Source organism: Colossoma macropomum, unplaced genomic scaffold (assembly GCF_904425465.1).
Source record: "Colossoma macropomum unplaced genomic scaffold, Colossoma_macropomum, whole genome shotgun sequence".
Classification (NCBI taxonomy): Eukaryota; Metazoa; Chordata; class Actinopteri; order Characiformes; family Serrasalmidae; genus Colossoma; species Colossoma macropomum.
Window position 1 is genome coordinate 12,138,829 of NW_023494786.1, and position 13,138 is coordinate 12,151,966.

The 13,138-nt window shown below is 39.9% G+C and overlaps 2 protein-coding genes across 2 annotated transcripts in view; one reads left to right on the forward strand and one right to left on the reverse strand.

Annotated features, from left to right (window-relative positions):
• Nucleotides 1-924: 924 nt before the first annotated feature.
• ccdc153 (coiled-coil domain containing 153) lies at nucleotides 925-8,442 on the reverse strand. Its single transcript, XM_036598681.1, has 6 exons — nucleotides 8,346-8,442; nucleotides 8,065-8,130; nucleotides 4,169-4,288; nucleotides 3,909-4,001; nucleotides 1,565-1,695; nucleotides 925-1,180 (listed from the first exon to the last, which is right to left on the reverse strand). The coding sequence occupies exons 1-6, from the start codon at nucleotides 8,404-8,406 to the stop codon at nucleotides 1,052-1,054; spliced, it is 600 nt and encodes a 199-aa protein (XP_036454574.1). The 5' UTR covers nucleotides 8,407-8,442; the 3' UTR covers nucleotides 925-1,051.
• A 2,659-nt stretch (nucleotides 8,443-11,101) lies between these two features.
• cbl (Cbl proto-oncogene, E3 ubiquitin protein ligase) overlaps nucleotides 11,102-13,138 on the forward strand; it is a 48,535-nt gene continuing 46,498 nt past the window's right edge. Inside the window, exon 1 of the mRNA XM_036560910.1 lies at nucleotides 11,102-11,887. Within this exon, the coding sequence (XP_036416803.1) occupies nucleotides 11,741-11,887 (147 nt within the window). The 5' untranslated portion in view covers nucleotides 11,102-11,740. The remainder of the gene's footprint in view (nucleotides 11,888-13,138) is intronic.

The window sequence follows — 13,138 nt, forward strand, 5'->3', positions numbered from 1 at the left end:
TACAACACACATATAGCCATTTTAATTGCTTTCCAGAACCACAGATGGACCTGCACACGTCTTTGAGCTGCCACCAATATGGAAAGTGCTCTGTAACTAAAAGATATTACTATTATTAAGTAAAGAAAGAAAAAGTTGTTATTATTTACATGTACAGTTGATGATGGTAAAATAATGGTAAAACTTTAAAAAATAAGTTTTCTCTGGGGACTATTTTGCCTCAAAAGCCCTAAAAGTACCTCTCCATCATACACGTGTTTAAAAAAAATGTTTTAGGCTGAAGCCTTTTTACAAAAGTATCATAACACAATGTCAAAGGTATCAAGCAGAGTATTCATTAACATTTCATAGAGTAACCTTCTGTGATGTAGCTATTAAAGGCATTTCTTTACAGTGGTCATAACAGGAACCAGTGGTCTCAATGTCTACAACACAAATACAGGCATTTTATTAACTATCAAACTTCACCAGTGAACCTACACGTGTGTTCTGAGTTTTATGTGCAGTGTTTTTGTGTTGTAGACATTGAGACCCCTGGTTCCTATCGCCACCACTGTAAAGAGTCCATAAGTTTCTCTAAAATGCACCATTTCACATCAAAGCACTCTGATGACTTTCTTTACATCTCAACCATTAATTTAAGCTGAAATAAAGGTACTAAACTGTCACTGGGGCAGTACCCCTCTTGTCACTGGGGTGGTAACCTCAAGGGTACATATCAGTACCTTTAGTCAGGGAACATAACTGTACCATAATCCACTGAAATGATATTTTCTAAGTTGTACTGACTCCACACACCCCGTCTCATCTCCAGTTTATTTCATTGTTCTGTTTTAAAACATTAGATTATGAAAAGGTACAAATATACACTTTTTTACCTGGAAAAACTTATTTAAGGTGCACAGTTGGACCTTAAAACCACTGTTGTACCTTTGAGGGAACATTTACATTGTTTGTACCCTGATGAATGAAAAATGTACCTGCACAGAAACTTTATTTCTAACAGTGTAGTGTTATTTTCAATTCTGACATTTTTCCAACATTGTCTGCCTCATATGTATAGTGGGTTTAACCCAAGCTCAGTGAGCATGTCCTTGAACTCTTGATGAATAACCAAGCTCTCATCCTCCCACTGCCTCCGAGCCTCAGCTAAATGTGAGAGCAAACTGTCCAAACAGCCCTGTAAAAGTCAATGAAAATAATTGGTAGGTGCTCATAAAAGAGAACAGTGCTTTTTCGTATGTCTTCGTTTCAATACCAAGTACAACAAAAGATGCATAAAACTGTGCTTCTGGACCGCTAAGATGAATAATGTGGCTGTCAATCATTTTGACAATGTCATACCATTATGTCAGTTATATGTTATGTCAGTGGGGGAGATCATTATTTCTTTGAGTTTGACATTCCACTGAGTAACAGTGGAAGGTGTGCTGTAGGAAAATAATAGATTTAAAATACATCATCCATCAAGACTTTCAAACAGAAGCTCAGAATACAGTAATTCTTCAGTGATTCCGCTCTTTACCCTGCGTTGGTGCTCTGATGTTTGCCCGTGTTAACTTACATGTAGGATTTTCTCATATTCCGTCTCCATACTGTCCAGCTTGCTTTGCAGGTCAGCGATCTGGGCCTCTTTTTCCTCCTCCATTTGCTCTCGCCGCTCTCTTTCTGTCTTTAAATCACCTTGACACTGATCTAATCAAACACAGTACAGTTAGAGCACTAGCTGTTTGGAACAGAGGATTATTTAATGGACTGTGCTGTACAGGACATGTACTGAACAGTCAAGAAGGGTCTTAAAGGAGCACTAAGTACCTTTTCATGTCTCCCTTAATCACTAGCTTGTTAAGGGCTACCACAAGGCCTGCTGCTGACCATAGCCCATAAACTGAAGTAGCCTGGTGACCTAACCATCTGATACTGTACTTCTTACAGTTTTTGCAGACTTAAAGTGCCCACATTGTGAAAATGATGTAAAACATACCATTCACACCCCAGTCCTAATCATCCACGTGTGTAAACAAAGCTGCAAAAACAGCTTGTTTTGTGAATTAATTGTTTTTTTTTTTTGATGTCACAAAAATGAACAGGTCTACTCTGCCTGCAGCAGTTTGGCCTCTGCCATTTATGGTCAAATTATAAGCACTGTTTCAGCCGGGACTGCTTTTTGAATAAGGCACAATACAAGACAGCCAATCAAAACAGAGATCATGAACTTATGTCCGACTTAAAGGCACAGTAATAAAAACAAGCTGGTTAAAAGAATAGTTTAGCAAAAAATCAAATTTGAATGATTTTCCACTTCCCCTGAACATCGTCAATCAACCAAAACAGTTTAGAATTAGAGCTACACAGCTAACATTGCTAACAAATACTACATGTCAATAGTCACCCTAATTGTTTCCATAAATACATGCCCAAAACTTCTGTCAGTGTGCTTAAACTGGATAGTTTTGGTGATTATTTACTTCCAGTGTTAGCACCATTAGCCTATCAGCCCAGTTCTAAACTAAAGAAGCAAAACTAAAGAAGCAAAACACTTGGATGCCAAATATGTCTTGGCTCATTGACTGCATGGCAAATTATGTATTTTTAATTTGTCTAACTGTCTAACTGAACTATTCCTTTAAATGTAAGGAACAATCAGAGGTTGGAAGATGGTCATGTAAAAATAAATTATGGCTGTTTCTGGTACATAAACCCACACAAACATCGGATATCAGCCCTTTAAGGGTGTCTTCATTAAAGTCACATTCACATACTTTGAGGGATTAACATTTGAGGGCTGTGGTATAGCTCTGGTATGATACTGTAGAACAGACAGTATAACGATGACTCACTGTTTTAATTGCATTTACTCTTATGTGCCTTTGGTAATAAGACATATCATATTAGTTCCACATTCTACATCTGCGCCCTTAAAAAGGGGATCTTCAAGGGTTCTTTAGTAAAGGCAACAGTTATATATAGGACCATGACAGTGATAGGAAAACTGTTGTAAGTGGTTCTTTAAAGAACTTTGTTTCTTGTTGTTTCAAGTCGAAGAGCTTTTTTGTTACTATATATAACCCTTTTTTTCAAGGGTAGTAGTAAAAACAGAATTGTACCATAATCCATTGCAGTTTTTTTATGTTGCACTGACTCTATACACCCTGTCTTGACTTCAAGCTTTTTATTATTCAAGTATTTATTTTAATACCTAAAATGTTACATCACCAAAAGCTATATGCTTTGTCCCCTGGGAAAGTGAATGTAGTGTACCTTTAAAACTCCATTAAGGTACACTATTGGACCTTAAAGGGGAATTTCACCAAATTTACAAAAGTTCTCCATAATATAGTGGCGAAGATGTAAACAATTTAATGATTTCCTCACAGAATTAAATGCTTATCAATATGCTGCCTGAACTCTGAGACATTGTTTTATGATAGTTTTGACATAAGCTTTTGGGTTACAATGTATTTCTTTAAATCCATTAATGGTCTACAGATAGATGCAGGGTGTTGTAAGGAAAAATAGTGGCCAAAAAAAACGATTTTACCATTGTCAACAATACATAAAAAACATTGAAGACACATGTAAGTTCACTGGTCATTTTGTATAGTAAAATAAAATGGCTACCCCTATCGCAACCCCTATCACCAACACCGTAACTGTCTCTACAAATAAACTATTTCACATCAAACCACTCTCAATGACTCAGTATATGCATTATGCAGAAATTGTGAAAAATGGGTGGAATTCCCCCATAAGGACCATGTTGTATCTTTGAAGGTGCATTTACATTGCTTGTAGTTTGGGGGACATTAAGTTTTCCTCGACAATACATTTTTTTCCGACAGCATAAGAGTGATATAAAAAGAGGATTCATTGTTTAGAATATTGTTTGTGTCAATAGCTGGACTCACCAAGCTGTTTCTGAAGCACTGACACACTGGATTCTAGCTGTTTCACTTTAGCTTCCAGGTCCATTTGTAAGGATTTATACTGACGGTTGAGATCTGATGAGAAAGGCAAAGAAGAAAAAAAGAAAAAAATACCTTAAATGGTGTACAAAAAGATTATTTAGGCATAGCCAGGCTACAGTCTGATTCGCTAATCCATACAGGCCAGAAGCAGATAGATAAGTATTTAGAAAAACAATATTTGAAGGATAAAAGTTACAGACCTGCAGTGATATCCTTGGTGTCTAGTTTCTCTTGAGAAAGCACCTGCTTCAAGTCTCTTATCTGGCACTTCAAATCATCTCTCACTGACATTGCCTGCCGTGCCGCTTCCGTCTTCAGAGCTAAGCGATAAGCATTGAGCGCTTATGAGAATAGCAATACCGCATATGATTCTGTTCATTTTATGAGCTTCAAAAGTAGTAGCCTGTTTTGTCCTGTTATTACAGCACACTGTGTGTGAGGCATGCTGAATGCTGTACCAAACAGATGATACTAGACTGCAGGGCTAGTTCATGGGGCCTGTTACCTGGGTACTTAGGTCACTGTCCACTGCATGATGAAGAACCACAAAAAACCTTTGAAGTGTTTGAGACTTTTCACATGACCCATGTAGCCACTATCACCCTCCTTGCCCAGTTAATATTCTATAAACAATCATACGGCCTTCAGATCGTACATGAGCAAAGGTTTTCCCATTAGGTTTTAAATCACTTAATATCCTCAGGCAATTTAGACGTTTCCCAACTTTGCCCATCTAAACTATTTTACTGCTAAATGCCAAATCAATTCCAACTCCTGACGACCATATGGCTAGTGTTTCTCCATCCTGTCTTCTGTTTGGGTCGTTAAGCTTTTTAATGGCTTGTTCATGATTCCTCTGTTTGTCTCCATCAATCTTGTTGCTGGCCGTCCTTTTTCTCTTTTACCTTCAGCTGCTCCAAGCATGAATGGCATTTCCAATGAATTGGTTCTTCTCCTAAAATGTCCAAAATAGAAGCACTTCAGTTTGGTTAAGTGGGTTTCGAATGAGGGGTGAGGCTTGATTTGGTGAAGGATCACAAAAACCACAGCCTGGATCACTCTGGTCTTTGTTTCTAGAGACATGTCATTACATTTAAAGATATTTTCAAGCTTCTTCATCCTGGTTCTGCCAAGTAGAGATCCTTTGTGTTTAATAATTGATCCAAGCAGGGAAAAGCTGTCTATCACATCTACATCTTCACTGTAAATTGTAAAGCTAGCAGTGGTTCCCATTTTTATAATCTCTGTTTTCTTCATAGTCAGCTTTTAAACTCTGTTTAAGGTTACTGATGTTTCTTCCACCAATCTTGAATCCTCAGTCATCACCCTTCACTCTTGTTTCTCTCAATATATGTCCAGTACATAGGTTAAAAATATATGGTAATAGTATGCACCCTTGTTGTATTCCATTACCAATGTGGTACCAGTCTGTTCGTCCATTTTCTGTCATGACTGTGGCTTGTTGCTCAGTGCAGAGGTTCCTCTTTAGAACAATGAGATGCTAATGCTCTGGTGGAGTCATTTTCCTGAGGACGTTCTATAATTTTACATAAGACAGTCAGAGGCTTTGCTGTAGTCAATGAAACACATGTTGATTTCTTTTTTGAATTCCTTGGCCTTTTCAATTATCCAGCGTACATCAGCAATGGAATCTCATTTCTCTGCTTTTCCTGAATTCCATTTACACATCTAGTAGTTCTCATTTTCTGCGTAAGGCTCTGGTTTGTGGTGAATGCTCTTGAGCGTAATTTTACGTATGTGTGATAATAGAGAAATTGTGCAACTGGAAATTGTGCCCACTCTTTCATGTCTCCTTTCTTTGGAATTGGCATATAAACTGACCTCTTCCACTCTGCTGGCCATTGAGCGGTTTTCCAGATTTGTTGGCATAATTTGGACAGCACATTAACCAAATCTTCTCCAGAATCTTGAAATATTTTCATTACAATGTTGTCAAATCCTGTGCTTTTCTTTATTGAGCAGTGATCTCAGAGCCTGTCTGACATAATCTTCTAGCACTTAAAGGGGAATTCCACCTATTTTTTTTCAAAGCGTCTGCATAATTCAGTGGTTGAGATATAAATAGTTATTCAGAGTGGTTTCATGTGAAATGGTTCATTTGTAGAGAAATTTAGCTAATTCTGATTTATTTACAGTGGTAATGATAAGAACCAGGTATCCCGATGTCTTTTACACAAACATAGCCATTTTATTCACTATCCAAAACCACCAGTGGACCTACATGTGTCTTCTGAGTTTTTTATATGTAATGTTGATGATAGTAAAATAGTGGTAGATCTGACAAAAAAAAAGACTTCTTTTTTTTGGGGACTGTTTAGCCTTAGAACACCCTTGATGTATCCCTCCATGATGAATAGATTAAAATACATTGATTACAGTACATTTTAGGTCAAAACTTTATCAAAAACTACCGTTAAACAATGTCTCATACATCACGCACAAACATTCAAAACCAACAGCTTTTAGAGGTGGACGTCTGGTTCCTGTCATCTCCACTGTGAACAATTCTGACTCAGTTAGTTTCTCTAGAACAAAGTTTGTTTACATTTTAATTATTCAATTATGCAGAAATTTTGAAAAATCGATGTTCCCCTTTCAGGTTCTTCTTTGTAGCTTACATCAGCAAAAGTCTTGCAAATTTACTTTTATGTAGAGGTCTGCTGCACTCTAAATAGTGAGGTGTTAAATAACAACACACTGACTTCCCCAATTTAACATTTTTTGTGTCATATTGTTTTCTGATTTAACACATTCTGTGTTAAAAGTAACACAAAATGTGTCGTCTTTAACCAAATACACTGATGTGTCTAGTCAGAGGCAGAATGTGTTGTTTTTAACACGTCTGTTTTTAGAGTGTGTATTTTCCTTTCGTCTGTTCTGACTTGTCCATTTACATCTCTTAGCAAAGCAACTCTATTTATCCATTTAAACTGGACAAAGATCATTTATCCCACATCCCAGGAAGTCAAAGATACTCAGGACATCCTAGCATCTTGTACAGAGATAAAGAGAACAGGCAGTTTAGTCTAAGGCTGAACCACAGCTGTTCTGAGGTCAGCTGAGAACCTTTCACTGCTCACTGTGGTTTCATCGCTTTTTCCTCATTGAGTCTCGTAAAACCCTTCAGAATCTTCTGAGGATCTTGGTGTCCTAACGCTAGTCATGAACATGACAGACGCTGCTAACATACTGAAGTAATTGCGGACAGCAATGGTTGCTAAGCAGTTATTAGAGGGTTGAGGAAAGTAAGTCGAGGGCTTGGAAGATTTTGATTGGCCGTAATACAGTGACAGCACTCACAGAAAATCAAATTTCCTTAATCTCAGAAATGCAGAATAATGAATATTCTGTCCCCGTTTGAGTGGGTAGGCCTGTGATACCGTGGCTGCACCTCTGAGTGGACTACCGCATTATTATAATGGTGCTTTTTCTATATTTAATCTCAAACCTCCTGAAACTACCGAGGTCCAGATCTTGGTGTCCTCATAGCTAATTACAGCTATGCTGCATTTGTAGTTAAATTATAATCTGTAAATGTATAGAAATGTGTGTTTCTCTGCCCCCTTTTGCCCTCTAACATGTCACTACCCTCAGCAAAGCTGAGAATGACCCACTACTCAAATAATACCTGCTCAGTGGTGATCCTGTAGAGATCCTGACCTCTGATGGAGCAGGGGAAAGGGGGGCTCCAAAGACACTACAAAGACACTACAACAGGGATGGGGAACTCCAGTCCTGGAGGGCCAGATTCCTGTTTCTCAAGCACACTTGATTGAGCTCATCAGCTAATTGCCAGGTTTGGTTGGTGTGCTAGACATCAAACAGCTCAGTTCCCACCCTCAGTTCCCCACCCCTGCACTACAAAGTCACTATGGTAAGTGTACCTGATAAAATGAGTGAAGATACCTTCTAAAATGGCCAATGAGTGTATATAATTATATATTATTGTATAGAATATAATTACAGATAAACATTGTTAAAAGACTCATGTAACTTAAGTCTTTGTAGTTCTGATACTGTTATTTTTAAGTAAGTCAAGTGTTATACCCCAACGGTGGTGGGTGGGTTTCCTTACCAAGGTGGTCTTTCAAGACAGCCACGTCCAAAACACTTCTCCGATACATCTCAGCAAGTTCATTGCCTACATGTAAGAAAAAGGGGAAACGAGAACCGGTTGCCACGCCATCAGACACAAAACTAGCTCACATCACACTCACTGCCGTTAACACATTCAGTTAAACATTCTGGTCATTTTGTACAGTTGAGCTACATTTAGGCTACAGTGCTGTCATATCTCCAAACTAGAGTACTGTATGATGTTAACTGGGTATAATAATACAGAATGAAGTAAAACACCTTGATCAGGTTTGCTCTTTTTGGCCTTTTTGGCTTTTCCTTTCCGCTTCTTTGGTGGCATGTTGTGGTAAAGTGGACTGTCGCCTGACACGAACGCACGAAAAGCTCGTTGAAAGTGAGCAGAGCGCTCCGGTTGCTAGGTTACGCTGGGTGCGACGCGTTAGCCAATCACGCTCCTGCCAGCCAAGTTCCCCGTGCTACGCCACCTCTAAGGAATCATCTTACTGGCTGGGGGCGGTTTGTGGGCGGGTACCAGCGTTGCTAAGCGCTTCACATCGCGTGAAAAGCAGACAGTAAAGAAGTCTGTTGACTAAAGCTCACATTCTTGAAGCTGCGCTCTAGATCAGCTCTAAAACAGCACGACTTCTAGAAAGGGATGAGGCTTCTCTGACTCTTCTCTGCGCTTCTGCTCAGGTCAACCGACCTGTAGCTTAGCCAGTCCTTTCTTCGTTTTCTCTTCTTTATTTGTGGAAAGTGATGAAGCTTCCCTGATTGTTTTTTAGATTAGATTACACACTTAAAAAGATGGTTCTTAAATAAAGGCAATGGTTCTACTTAGAAAAATTAGTTCTATATTCTTTTCATGTTTAAATGGTCCTTTGCATGGCGAAATGGTTCTTCAGATTGATGGAGAATGTGTTGTATATGGTTCTATATAGAAGCTTGTTGAAAATGGTTCTATGTAGCACCAAAAAGGGTTCTGTTATTGTTACATGCTTGATATCATAACAACAGCAGAACCCTTTTTGGTGCTACATAGAACCATTTTCCAAAATATATACCATATACAACACAGTCTCCATCAATCTGAAAACCCATTTCACCATGCAAATAACCATTTAAGCATGAAATAGCTCCATAGAGAACACATGGTTCAAAACAGAACCACTGGCTTCACTAAAGAACCCTTGAAGAACCATCTTTAAAGTTTTTTCTTCTTTACACCTTTTATTATAGTGGAATACAAACATAAAGACTGGTGTTTTGTATGTGTGTAATGTGTAGTTCTATAATAATACAGGGCACGTGTTTTTCTCTCTCAGGCTACAAGAACTACATTGAACTACATTTAGTTTTAGGGTCAAACTGGTCAACTGAAACAATTCGGCAACATCATTCCCTCAACTTACTGTGATAATCATGAATTTTAAAATTAATTTTAATGTATTCCAAAATCTTTGGACCTAAAACTGTAATTTACATAGCTAGTATTCTGGTTGTACTATCTTCAGTTACCTGTGTGAAGGAGATGGCTGAAGATCATGATGTTCAGCTGGAGTGGAAACTAAAGATATATAGAAATGCATCACTACCCTCAACATTCAAATGAGTGCAGAAGAGTAAATCACATGTTCATAATCACATCTTACCATGAGATGAAAATAACAGCAGTGTTACAGGAATATTGCGTCACTGCATTCGTTTTATTTTTGAATTTCTAAAAAAAAACAAACAGTTCTGCTGTTTTGAGCTATGATCCACTGATGTTTACGGGAAGTAAAGTTTACATTAGCATTTGTTTTGCACAAAAACAAGAAATTATTATTAGTAGTAGTATTATAAGCCATACTGATAACTACTAATGTCACGTGAAAGGGCAGTGGAATACAAATTAAATGAAATTGACACAGCAAGCTTTTTTTGCCTGGTCAATTTACAAATAAAAATATATTTTATCTCAATTTTATATTAAGCCTTTTTTTCAGGCCCCCTGTTTTTTGTAGGCTGTCTCAGAGCAGCAGTTAGTTAACCTGACTTTAAAAATAAAAAAATATCATCCATTTTACCTTTATCAACATTACATTATCACACATAAGAACTTGGCAGGTTCACTGGTCGTTTTGGAGAGTAAATAATATGACTCTATGTGTGTTGTTGACTTCAGACCCCCCGGTTCTATTAACAAACACCACTGTAAAGAAATCTGAGTTGATAAGTTTCTCTACAGTGAACGTTTCACATCAAACCTTCTCAAACTTGACGAGAAACTCCACCAATTTTTCAAAATTTCTGAATACTTGAACCTATGAGATACAAACACAGTCATTCAGAGTGGTTTGGTGTGAAATGGTTCATTGTAGAGAATCTTACACACTGATTTTTTTACAGTGGTGGTGATATGAACCAGGGGTCACAATGGCTACAACACAAATATAGCCATTTTATTTACTCTACAAAACTTCCAGTGAACCTACAGGTGTCTTCTGAGTTTTTATATGTAATGTTGATGATGGTAAAATAGTCATAAATCTGAAAAAAGTTTTCTTTTGGGGACTATTTTTCCTTACAATGCCCTACATGTACCCCTCCGCCATGAACAGATTTAAACACAGTTTAAGCCAAAATTTTATCACAAAATTACAGTAAAACAATGCCTCGGACATTAGGCGGTGTATTCACAACCATTCCATGTAATACCTTTTTGTGAGGGAGGTATAAGGAATATTAAACTCCTCAGACGTCTGGTTCCTATCACCACCACTGTGAACAAATCGGACTCGATTAGTTTCTCTATAACAAAGCGTTTCACACCAAACCTCTCTGAATGACTTTGTTTACATTTCAACCATTTAATTATGCAGATTTTTGGAAAAATAGGTTCTCCTCTAATACTTTGCTTTGTTTGTAGTGAAGGCAGTGAGCTGGCTGGCTCCTGAAGGCCTCCTCTCCTCTATGAGCGGAGGGCGTGTTCTGGGTGGGCGGAGACGAGTCCGCTCCTCACCGAGTGGAGAGCGAGCGCAGGCGGAAGGGGCTGAACAGGAACAATACTGCTACCAACGCGGGAGGGGGGCACACAGAAGGCGGCGTTTATTTCCCCTAATAGATTTATTTATCTCTGATTTTTTCGTTTCCCCTCGTTGTCTGTCTTCTCGATTGTTTACACTGTGTGCAGTAAACACAGACGCGCCGTGCAGCTCTGCAGCGTCTCTGCTCCGCTTTGGCCTCAACTTCCCTCCGCGAGCAGCGCAGTGGAGCAGAGGAGAGTCGAGGGGAGGAAGAAAGGGAACGGTGCTCGCAGGGTGTCGGTGAAAAAGGCAGTTGTTTCTGCTTTGACGAGAAGTCGTGACGTTCCCGACCAAGCCGATAACTGTAAAAGTCTGCGGTCATTTGTGTGTGTGTTGTCCTCGTTTCCTCCGCGTTAAAGAGCGATGACGGCGCGGTCCGCAGCAGCTGGCGCGGGGATTTAATGGGAGCCTCTCGGCGGTAGAGCCTTTCTCTCCCGCCTCCAACACCCCCGACCACGGGCTCGACTCGGGCGCTGTCTTCACCGGGGGGTGTTTTAGGCAGAGCAACGTTAGCCCCTTGACCACGGAAGGAGGGAGGGTGGTCGGTCCCCCCCGCCTCGCCACCAGGGTCTCGAGCTGTCGCTCTGTCCGACTTCGTGGAGCCAAAACATGGCAGGGAACCTGAAGAAAGGCGGTGGGCTCATCGGCATGATGAAGGACGCCTTCCAGCCTCACCACCATCTCCACCACTCCCATCACCAACCCGGCGCCGTGGACAAAAAGACCGTGGAAAAATGTTGGAAACTTATGGACAAGGTAAGCTGAAGGCCGTAACGTTACCTGATGGGTTTCGGGGTTTTAAATGCTGCAAGTCAGCCGTTCCTGTTAGCTGAGCTAAGTTAGCGACGAAGCTGAAGTCAGCTTCTTATTCGAATTTCCCCGTTCCACCTTAAATGGTGCAGCTTCGGGCGCCTGGAAGTAACTGCTGCACCATTTAAGGTGGAACGGGGAAATTCGAACAAGAAGCTGGCAAAGAGGAAGCCGACTACAGCCTCGTGAGCTAGCGGCCGTTAGCCGAGTTAGCTTTAGCCCTGTGGCCTGCCTCCGTGATGGGCTTCTGACTTGATGCAATATGGCAGAGTTGCTAAGACAATTAGCTAGTTCAACTGCTAACATGTTAGCTCGTAAAGTAGTGCGTTACTAGCTAGCTTAGCTGCCTTCCTCGACTTAGAGCATGTTATTTTCGAGAAAGTTCCGTGTAATGTACAAAGTTCTCACCCCCACAGGAAATATTTTTTTTTGTGTCGAGCAAGATGTCAGGCTGCTCAGCTGACTGAAAAGCTAGCTAGCTGGCTACTTTGCATAGAAATGTTGGTTACTTGCTAAAAAAAGCGTTTAGAGAGAAAATGAGGGTTGTCTTTTTGCCATACTCGGGGGGTTTCAGCTGCACGACGTGTGTAGGTATCAATTTGCCAGCTCTCCCTGACTAAGGTTACATTTTTACCTTGATAGGCAGCAAAACGACTGGTTAACTTAATTTACCACAGACAGCTCAGACGTGGATGGGGAGCAAATGGAGCTGCTAGACTGTCAGTAGTCGATGAAGCCCCAGTCTGAGTTCTTCAACCTAAAAAGCAAACTAGGTCTGTCTGATGTTAAGCTTCTGATGATGTACACCCCCTGAGCAAATAAGAGAAACACACAAAACAAAAAAAAGTGCAGAGCACAGCCACAAGATTACGTGCAGATGCTTTGTTGCTCCAGATGCAGTGTTTTGGCTAGGGCTAATGATCAGGTAGGGTCTACTGCGTTCATGGCACACCTGTAACAGTTAAACAAAGACTTGCTTGCCTGCCAGCAAACCCTACTGTTACAGTAACATTTGAGCAAGTAGCTTAACCAGAATTGCTTGAGGTTTCATGGGTTTTGGAACATCCATCTCATGATTTGTTTTCGATACAGTTCAGTTTTATTTTCCTGTGTTCTTTTTGCAGCGTTTCACCTCGGCTCAAAACTGCAGTTCATGGAGGGAAAAAATTGTGGTTACTTGCTGACCTCATGTTTCCT

Bases quoted from the DNA above. Each gene is read 5' to 3' on its own strand.
- ccdc153 (XM_036598681.1), bottom strand. From the start codon at position 8,406: ATGCCACCAAAGAAGCGGAAAGGAAAAGCCAAAAAGGCCAAAAAGAGC. The intron at 4,002-4,168 runs GTCTGTAACTTT...CTTTCTCATCAG, and splicing joins CACCAAGGATATCACTGCAG to ATCTCAACCGTCAGTATAAA. The intron at 1,696-3,908 runs GTGAGTCCAGCT...GTGTTTGATTAG, and splicing joins AGTGCTTCAGAAACAGCTTG to ATCAGTGTCAAGGTGATTTA.